The 9,019-nt window shown below is 37.4% G+C and overlaps 2 protein-coding genes across 3 annotated transcripts; both read left to right on the top strand.

Annotated features, from left to right (window-relative positions):
* Window positions 1-1,142: 1,142 nt before the first annotated feature.
* Window positions 1,143-2,812, top strand: LOC118266985 (uncharacterized). Of its 2 annotated transcripts, XM_035580681.2 has the most exons (3): window positions 1,164-1,801; window positions 2,070-2,096; window positions 2,366-2,812. In XM_035580681.2, the coding sequence occupies exons 1-2, from the start codon at window positions 1,293-1,295 to the stop codon at window positions 2,071-2,073; spliced, it is 513 nt and encodes a 170-aa protein (XP_035436574.2). In that variant the 5' UTR covers window positions 1,164-1,292; the 3' UTR covers window positions 2,074-2,096; window positions 2,366-2,812. The 2 variants fall into 2 exon arrangements, with proteins under 2 accessions (XP_035436573.2, XP_035436574.2); XM_035580680.2 differs by lacking the exon at window positions 2,070-2,096 and having other exon boundaries at window positions 1,143-1,801.
* Window positions 2,813-5,612: 2,800 nt separating this feature from the next.
* Window positions 5,613-6,314, top strand: LOC118266612 (uncharacterized). Its single transcript, XM_035580056.2, has one exon. The coding sequence runs from the start codon at window positions 5,674-5,676 to the stop codon at window positions 6,205-6,207; it is 534 nt and encodes a 177-aa protein (XP_035435949.2). The 5' UTR covers window positions 5,613-5,673; the 3' UTR covers window positions 6,208-6,314.
* The last annotated feature ends 2,705 nt before the right edge of the window (window positions 6,315-9,019 follow it).

Here is a 9,019-nt window from a genome sequence, read left to right as displayed (position 1 = left end):
TATACTAGGTACTGTGGTCCTGGATTTTGAGAATTTCCTAATCTATAAACATAAGAAAATGTCCACGTCTTAGGTTGCGACGAAGCAGCTTGAAATTAATCCGTTACATTAATTTAAATGCCTATTTAAAAATAAAGCTATCGTCTCTTATTAAAAGCTTCGGTACTTTCTCCATTCTATCGCAGTTACAAACAAGACAAAAGGAAACATTGCGTGCCACCTACTTACATAAATACTCAAGCAAGCCAACACTAAACTTAATTCGTCCAAATAATGATCTGAGAAAAGGGCAAATAAAGTAAAATGTAGTTGTTTTACCGTTTATCGACGATGCGATGGTGCAAGTAGGTGGTAGATACAGTTAGTTGAAAGCTGTCTGCGACCCATCAGCTACAGGTTGTTCCACCGCACACGATCTGTGCCACTGAACACAGATTAACTTATTATTAATTACTTATTTACTGTCTTAGTTAGATGTTCATACATAATCTTGTTGCCAATACCTATTGTTACAAAACGAGGGAAGACTTAAAAGCTTCAATGATTATACACAAGTAACTTTTTTTTCGATAACTAACTTAAAAGTTTGGTATTTGATATCAGTAGATAACATAAGGAATTTAACATTTGTAGGTATGTGGTATTGGATGCAAAAGCACTTCAATTGTAGGTAGACTAATGAGTACACGAAAGTTTAATTTTCTTACAAATCCCATGATCACCGACTAGGTACTTGTACAATTACCTACTTCGAACCTTTGTTCCTTTGTATAATATTAATCTCTACAACTCACATCTATTTAATTTCAATGACTTTAACATTTATGTGTCACAACTTCACAAGTCAACAAAAAATAATTAGTTGTCGATTGCCAAAAATAAATTGCCATCAATTCTTTTAACTGTCGTATTCGATAGCAGAGGTTAACGGGTTATTGGGTTGAGTCGACGGCCTCCATATCTCCAATACCTACAGTTCTATAAATATAATGTAAACACTACATCGGACCGCGGTATCAGCAGGATACATTATCTCCTGACTCCGGGATACGGATGGTAATGAAAGTTACAATATAATGTCTCCTGTTAACATAACGGATGATACCTGTATTTATTACACAATTCTGTTGTGTTAATACCAGTTTAACTACGACGGGTCGCGCGGTTAGTCGAAGCCGCGTCTGGCTGTACCGCTATCTGGGCAAATAAATAAAAGATGCAGCGGAGAATGGATACATAGCGGGTCCCACAGCCGCGACCGAAGTTCAGTGCGCCCACAGACACCTTCCGCGATGGTCAACTACAGACGAGTGGTGTGCGAGGTGGCGTTGGTGGCCGTGCTGGTGGCGGTGGTGCGCGCTGCGCCTGCGCCCGACTGCGCCACGAAGCACTACGACCAGCGACAGAATGGCACAGAGAACTACAGACTGAACATCGACGGCGTGGTGATTGCAGTGGCCCCGGCTGAGTCCTTGCTGTCCGCTCTCGGGGATATGGACGATCTCTTAGACCTGGCTATGGACGAGTACAACAATGAGTACAAACCTAAGCCTCCACAGGGCTCGTCATCATCGTCGCCTGGCATTCAATTGGTCTCTCTGCCCGTGCCGGAGGAGAAGCCTCAGAAAATCAAACCTCAGGAGGAGAAGCCTGCTGAAGCTGAAAAGCCTCAAGGAGCAAAGCCGGAGGAACCAGCAAAGCCCGCCGAGCCTCTATCCTCGTTGAGTGATGTTAGTTTGGACAGCGACTTGAAAATCCAGAAGAAGGATGCTTCGCTGAGGAAACAGGAGAAAGCACAAAGGTAGGCATTGAAATACATTGTTCGTGCACACACACACACACACACTTGTAAGCTTTTTCATTCAACAATATAACAATCAATCAAATAAACACATCACTAATTTACAAAACGCTTGAATAAAAAGCTCATTAATAACTTTATTTTCTCCCTACATAATCACAATAACGATAACATGCAATAAAATTAACTGTTCATGCATGATTCTTTTGAAACTTTGCAAAATAAGTGTAATAGATGTTGAAACGATGTTTTTCTTTCTATTCCCCAGATAAATCGCGAATATTATAGTAAACAGGTAAAAATTACTTCTTTATTTTATGAAGTTCATTTAGAATCATGCAAATTGAATTAAATAAAGTCAATGTGACAATGTGTTGTGTTAAATGTTCACATATTAAGAAAGTAACGTTATATTATGAAGTTAAACATAACTTGAACTGTTGAAAGTTTAAACATGCTCAAGTTAGCTTGTTTTGCTTATGTACCTAAAAATCTTTTAGATTGTCTCGCAAATGATATGCTTTCGTATATATTTATTAACTTTATGTTTTTCTTTATCCACAGACTGAAACATCGCCTGGCCAGCTTTCTGATGCCACTTCTCAGAAAAACCCGCCACCATTAACTAAAAATTGTGATCAATTAACAAATACTCAATAGATTTGGGAAATTACACTCTATGTCTATGTCTGTAAGAAACAATTTGTTTTACCAACGGTATACTTTACATATCAGAACGTAAGCTAGCGTTGTTTGAAAGCTTCATGTTTAACATGACATTAGTTTTTAGTATATACCGTTGGAGAAATACTTTGAATAGCCGTAGAGTGTGAACAGTTCTCAAATCTTTAGTTTTCTTTAGTTAATTTATAATTTTGTACTGATATCGAGAGAGAAGACACAGCCATGGAAAGATGCATTTATTTTAGTTTGTAAGTTAATTTTAATGTACTTATATGTAAATTGTTTCGTTGAAAATAAATAATAATTCTTATTGAAAAATCCCTAAAATGTTGTTTGTTTTGCTCACCCAAAATTTTGTATTGATTGAATTAAGTGGTAAATGTCTTGGTTTATGAACCATCAATGTAAACAGGTAACTAAGCTGAATCGTTAATATCAATAACGAATATCTAAGGATTGATATCTATGCATAATAACGAAATACTTACAACATAAAACATAATATTGTTTTTAGAGAATAGGGAAGAAAAACAAAGGCACGGGTAATAAAACGAATGATAGAACGATGATTAAGGTTTTACAAAGTCTTGTAAATCGATTTTTTTAGAGTAAACATGTCAAGCAATTAAGTACAGTTTATAAACCATAACAAAAGTCTTAATAGAAATAGAGATTAAAATGTAACTGTAAAACGAAATCCATTACGCAATACGTCCACACATTTTATACTTCGACACGGGAATCAAACCAGAGCACCGTAGCGAAGTAAAAAAGTTGCTCAGTCAGGGATAATAACTGAGTCAATGAACTGTGCCTTTGTATTTGTTTTTTTACTAAAACAACTTCACACCTGTTATCCTTGCGATTAACGTATCCTTTGAGGAAAAAAAATATGATCTTACTTATTTTACATAGTTAAAAAAAACGTTGCCTCTCTTCAGAATGTTCTCCTTTGTCGTAGGTGCGTTTACAAACATACACGTCCACACATATACTCGTACATGACAACAATTTGTGCATTAAACAGAGAGTTGCTCCTTTCGGGAATCGAAACCTCTGCGCGTTGTGCGGCAGCCGGTACCAACCGTACAGTCAAATATTTTCCATTAATTATCTAGACTAATAAATAAAATTGGAGTTTGTATTTGAATAATATTGAACGAAATGAAACTGCTTGTAACATTGAAATAACTGATTATTACTATGTACACATGCCAACGATACATACAATACACGTACGTTTGTGTATTAGGATATCGATACGCGCCAACAACAACAAAATCCACAAAATAAGATAAATCTGATCAAATCTCGTGCGAGATCAAATAATCTGCATAAAAAAAAAAGTATACTAAAGTGTCTAAATAATACGATACGAATCTAAGAACAAAAGAATCCACAAACAAATGAACGACTAATCTAAGCAAATACTAAAAAATCATTACAAAGTATCTTCACAATGACTACGACGCGCTTATAAACTGCCTACGCAAGACTACAATGTATCAATGCGTTACAGAGTATCTACGCAATTCTACGATGCGTTTACTAAGTCTCCACGCAAAGTCTACAACAACGTGACAACAAAGTGTTAAGGGCAGCGACTAGGTCGTGCTACGAAGTATCTACGGAAGACTACGACGCGCTTACAAAGTATCTACGTAATGACTACGTCGTGCTACGAAGTATCTACGCAGCGACTACGTCATGCTACGAATTATCTACGTATCACGACGATGCTTGTGCTACGAAGAATCTACGCAGTGAGTACGTTGTGCTACGAACATCTATGCAAGACTACGTCGTGGTACGAAGTATCTAAGCAGCGACTACGACGTGTTACGAAATATCTACGTACCGACTAGCTTCGTGTTACGAAGCATCTACGCAAGACTTCGATGTGCTACGATCTTTTTACGCAAGACTACGTCGTGCTACGAAGTATCTACGTAGCGACTACCTACGCCGCAACGCGATTATGGACAATCTACGAAACGGATACGACACGTTTGAATAGCGACTCGATACATTATGTTTATCAACGTGTACATTAGACTTCGTAGTGTAACGTGTGCAAGTACACAAATATATCATGTACACACAACATGGGACTAACATTTAATTTTATAGTCTGGAAATTGTTCCAGTCTATTATTGAATAGACTAGATATTCTTCTTTATAAACCAGCAACGTGAATTTAAATGCTGGCAAAAGATAGTTCATCATAAATACTATATTGAAGATTCGCATGCAATTGTCTTTTGTAGTACAGACTGGTTCAGAGAACGAAGGCTGCATATGAATGGTTTCCTCGGGTAAACTTCTTAAAGAATTTACGCTTAACTGTCCTTCAAAAGGTGCGCAAACGTCACCTGCATTTTATATGAACATTTAGCGTAAGTGTTGGCTATAAACATAAATACTGTTATAGACGTTAGCTGTATTCTATAACCAGAAAGAGACATTTAAGTAAACGTCGCATTCTTAGCGTGTAACGGGACACAATCAAAGGATACAAGTCGTGGATCCTTTGCAGCTCAATTGAAGCTTGTTAACGTTTTACGCAGTTAAATATCTAAATACGTTTTGTGCTAAATTTCTATGTTTATATCTGTAAGTATGTATATCAAATGCACACGCGAAACTCGGTTATCGTATCGATGACCCGCGGTCACTGTCACGCGTGAGCCCCGCGGCTCCATCGGCCGCCACGACACGACATTCGCTGCTTTCTTTATTGTTTTGATGGATGCACCCATCACAATACACAACCAATGTGGAACGCGATGCTGTTCAAAGCCCCAGATTTCTCTATGAAACGTGTTTAAACTATCTAATAGAAACATTCACCTTTAGAATAAAGCAATAACAACATTTTATGCAACAGTAACAAAAACAAAGTGCATTAGTGAACAATGGAAACAAGCGTGTGAACTATGGGGAATTGGTGAGTCACATAACGTAAGCCAGCAGACATTGGTCGCACGTTGTGGTCATTATATTCTAAATTGATAATTAACACTTAGACATCATTCGTTGAATTAGGTCCACACAGTATTCATGTCGTGTTAACCGTTACAGTGTGCTCGTTTCGAGCGTCAGACTGGTTCGCGGATGGCTGGTAAAAGCGGCGCGGGAGCATGCGGCGCGCAGTCAGCGCATGTGAGATCTGTCGCGCGCACGCACCATGCTCCTAGCACTCGCCTGTCTTATCGCGACCGCGGCCGCCGCGCCTGCCACTTACGACCAGCGCCAGGATGGCGAGGTCAACGTGCAAGCTGACGTCCAGAACGTTCTGCTGCTCGTCGCCGTGCCCAAGAAGCTACCAATCAACCTGTTTGACCTACTCTCCAAGAGCAACAAACCTCTAGACAGGGACCATGAAATTCAGGAGAGGTCTGATGTCCGTGTGATGGAGGCTTTTGTAGAACCTAGTACACCGTACCGCGTCGAGATCGGAGCAGGCGACAGGTCTGCGAGCGACGGGCGGGCAGTCGAGGTAGTGATCGCTGGCCGACGCCGCCTCGAGGCTGACCCAGACGAACAGGACGAGTTGAAGCTGTTGGGAGCAACGGAAAACTGTGGGCCGGAGCGCATGCGTGACCCTGTGACCCTCATGTGCCAGGACCGAGCGCCCTCCGAAGCCAGCGCCGAGACAATGAAGAAAGAAGACAAAGTAGAGCCGCAGCAGGCACCAGAAGTAGTTGTCGTCTCGTCATAGTTCCCGATCTCTGTGTTATTGTTTCTATAGTTAATTTATTTCCAAATGTAATGTTCGCCATTTAATTTATTTATTACTAATTTGTTAAGTAAAAACTATTTTATTTTTTTAAAGTGTGTTTTCTTCGAATCTGTTTGATAACAAGTTTGATTTAAAAACTTGGCAGATATTGACATCTTCACCTTTTATGTTGGAGTCCGAACTATCAAGCTTGATTTGTTTAGGTACGAACTAAATGACAAATTATCGCTTATTTGTGTATTTATTTAACATAATTAATTAAAATCATTAATGATCACAACAAACAAACAAAGTGAATGCTAAACGAGTAACATCATTAGTCTGTTTCAAATGAGTTTTGTTTATTTACATTATTAATTTAAATTACATTTTTAATTGAAGAACTATTGACATGAAACCGTGGCCTTTTTCGTCTAAATTGGTCAAATATACTTAGATTAAACATATTGTAGTGATCAATATGTATGTCAACAATGTCTTAATTCGCAGTATCGAAATATTTAACATACATATTAACCTGATATTATGTACCAGTTTTAGATATGTTAATAATGGTAAATAAACACTTCAATATGAAGATGGACAAAAGGTCAATAAACTTGTTGACCATAATAAGTATTTGATATTCTCCAAAAACAGAATGGAAGTTTGTATTTGTAATCTTATGAATATTTATTAAGTACATACGATTTACTGAAAACAATATTTGTTCAAAAGCTTAGCTTATAGGTACAGTTAATTCGATAATATCAAAAAAAATATTTTATTTTTTCAATTTTTATTTTAAGAATAACCAATCATGCAATAAAATATTTTATTGTGTACGGTATCATAAAGTTAGTTGGTGTTTAAATAGGAATATTTTCTGAATGTTTAATACATGAATGTATATAACTATGTCATATATTATATTTACGTATATATCTAGTTCTGTGTACTATGAGCATATAGATACATTCTTGGCCATCACAGATAATTTTTTACTGAAAAATATTATACTTTTAATCGTCTTCCCAAAAAAGAGGAGGTTGTCAATTTGGCTGTTATCTTCTTTATTTATAATAATGTATTTGAAGTTATCTATTCGGTAATGAGTTCATTAGCTTACGCTAAAACAGATAGACATACAGCATTGCAGAGATACAATCTCATTGACCATAAACATACATTGACACACATACAATGTTCTAAACAGAGCGTTGTGTAATCATCTGCTATAATTACCTTATTTTATACAGATTTTTCATTTAATTGACATTAGCTTAACGTCAATTAAATGAAACGGCTTAATAAACCTCATGATATGTATATGTTTGTAATACAATTATTATATTAGTGAGGTTTCAATCAACTCATTGGGGTTGATTCTATCTCCAGGACTCTCCTGACTCACAAAACGAAACGAAACAGGTTTTCAGTGAGGTCGTGGGATCACTTCGGCCGAGCCGGCCCATTCGTGCATGGCTTTCCCAGACTTATAAGTTTTCCCACGGTTTCGAAGGGATTAAAAAGGTTTTCCCGATAAGAGAAGATGCAATCAAAACGAAGTGAGACTTTTATGGGCAACTCAAAACTCATTGTGTATCATTTCTATCGTACAATATATTCAAGTGCCTGATAATAATTTCATAGTCACAACATCAAACATATAAAATAATTGCAATTGTCTCCCATATACAATTATTATTTTATTTTAATTAACGCCATATCAGTTGCAAATTAAAAGTTTCGATTCTTCTTGATCGAATCGCCTCAATCCTAATTAACCCAGTATCCGATTAGTTTCTAAGAAAACCGGATATCATTAATATCTACTGTATCCGTCGACCATATTTAATAGCTATTTCTTTGCAAATTGCAGTAAATTGCTATGTCAATTTTGTTACTCAACTTAAGGCGCGGTGAATAGACAACTTTTATGTATTTGAGGGGGTGAAGCAGGTGAAGTGGGTCTCGTGTACTGAGGGGTGCACCGCGCAAATGTCATTGATACGCGTATTCCATTTTATTTAGGAGCGTAATTTCGCTACTATAGTTTCATGGACGATTGGCCCAGTGCGTTGCTGTCTATTCGCGTTCCGTGATCCTTAAGATCGAATCTCATTACTCGTATTAGTTTTTGTTTTTTTATTTTTTCAATATTATGTTGTATACATTTTTATTTTATTTTTATTTTATTTTTTTATTAGTTTTTTTATGACTAAAACCGAAATCGAACAATAATTTACACAAACTTACTACTACTATAGTTTTTGCGCTAGTGACAGTTGCCTGTATGACGTTGACGTCTCTCAGTACCACATGATTAGGGATGGACATTAGAAAGGTCTTTTTTTATCGCTATCGATACTCGCAGCATACATTGAATTCTCTTTAATTTTGTTATTAAAGTGTATTGTTTAGTTGTGCAGTGTATCTGCGTGTATATAATGTCAATATACAGATACAGATTCAGATGATCCTGACTCAGATAATAATATGAGTTTGGACAAATAATAAGTAAATAATTTTGGTTTTAAGCAAGGAGCGTGTGTGACGTGTCGAAGATCTGACACGTTTGGCTCTCCAGTGCCCCGAACAGTCGCTACAGTCGAAGACAAGTTATTACATTCAATATTCTGCACTTAGGGCCTATGCACACCACGTTTTATAAACGGCCGGCGACGCGCGTTTTGGAAACGCGCGTCGCCGGACGTTTTTCTCCTACAGTGCAGTTTGTTGTCGTTTGTATCGATACAAACGCGCGGCACCAGCGCGTGTGTATCGATAACACGCGCGTTTGCATCGCTTC

The sequence above is a fragment of the Spodoptera frugiperda genome, chromosome 23 (assembly GCF_023101765.2).
Source record: "Spodoptera frugiperda isolate SF20-4 chromosome 23, AGI-APGP_CSIRO_Sfru_2.0, whole genome shotgun sequence".
Classification (NCBI taxonomy): Eukaryota; Metazoa; Arthropoda; class Insecta; order Lepidoptera; family Noctuidae; genus Spodoptera; species Spodoptera frugiperda.
This window is presented reverse-complemented; position numbering and strand designations above follow the sequence as displayed.

Excerpts from the sequence above, each read along its gene's own strand:
- LOC118266985 (XM_035580680.2), top strand. The coding sequence starts at position 1,293 with ATGGTCAACTACAGACGAGTGGTGTGCGAGGTGGCGTTGGTGGCCGTG. Across the intron at positions 1,802-2,365 it reads AAACAGGAGAAAGCACAAAG|ACTGAAACATCGCCTGGCCA; the intron begins GTAGGCATTGAA and ends CTTTATCCACAG.
- LOC118266612 (XM_035580056.2), top strand. The coding sequence starts at position 5,674 with ATGCTCCTAGCACTCGCCTGTCTTATCGCGACCGCGGCCGCCGCGCCT.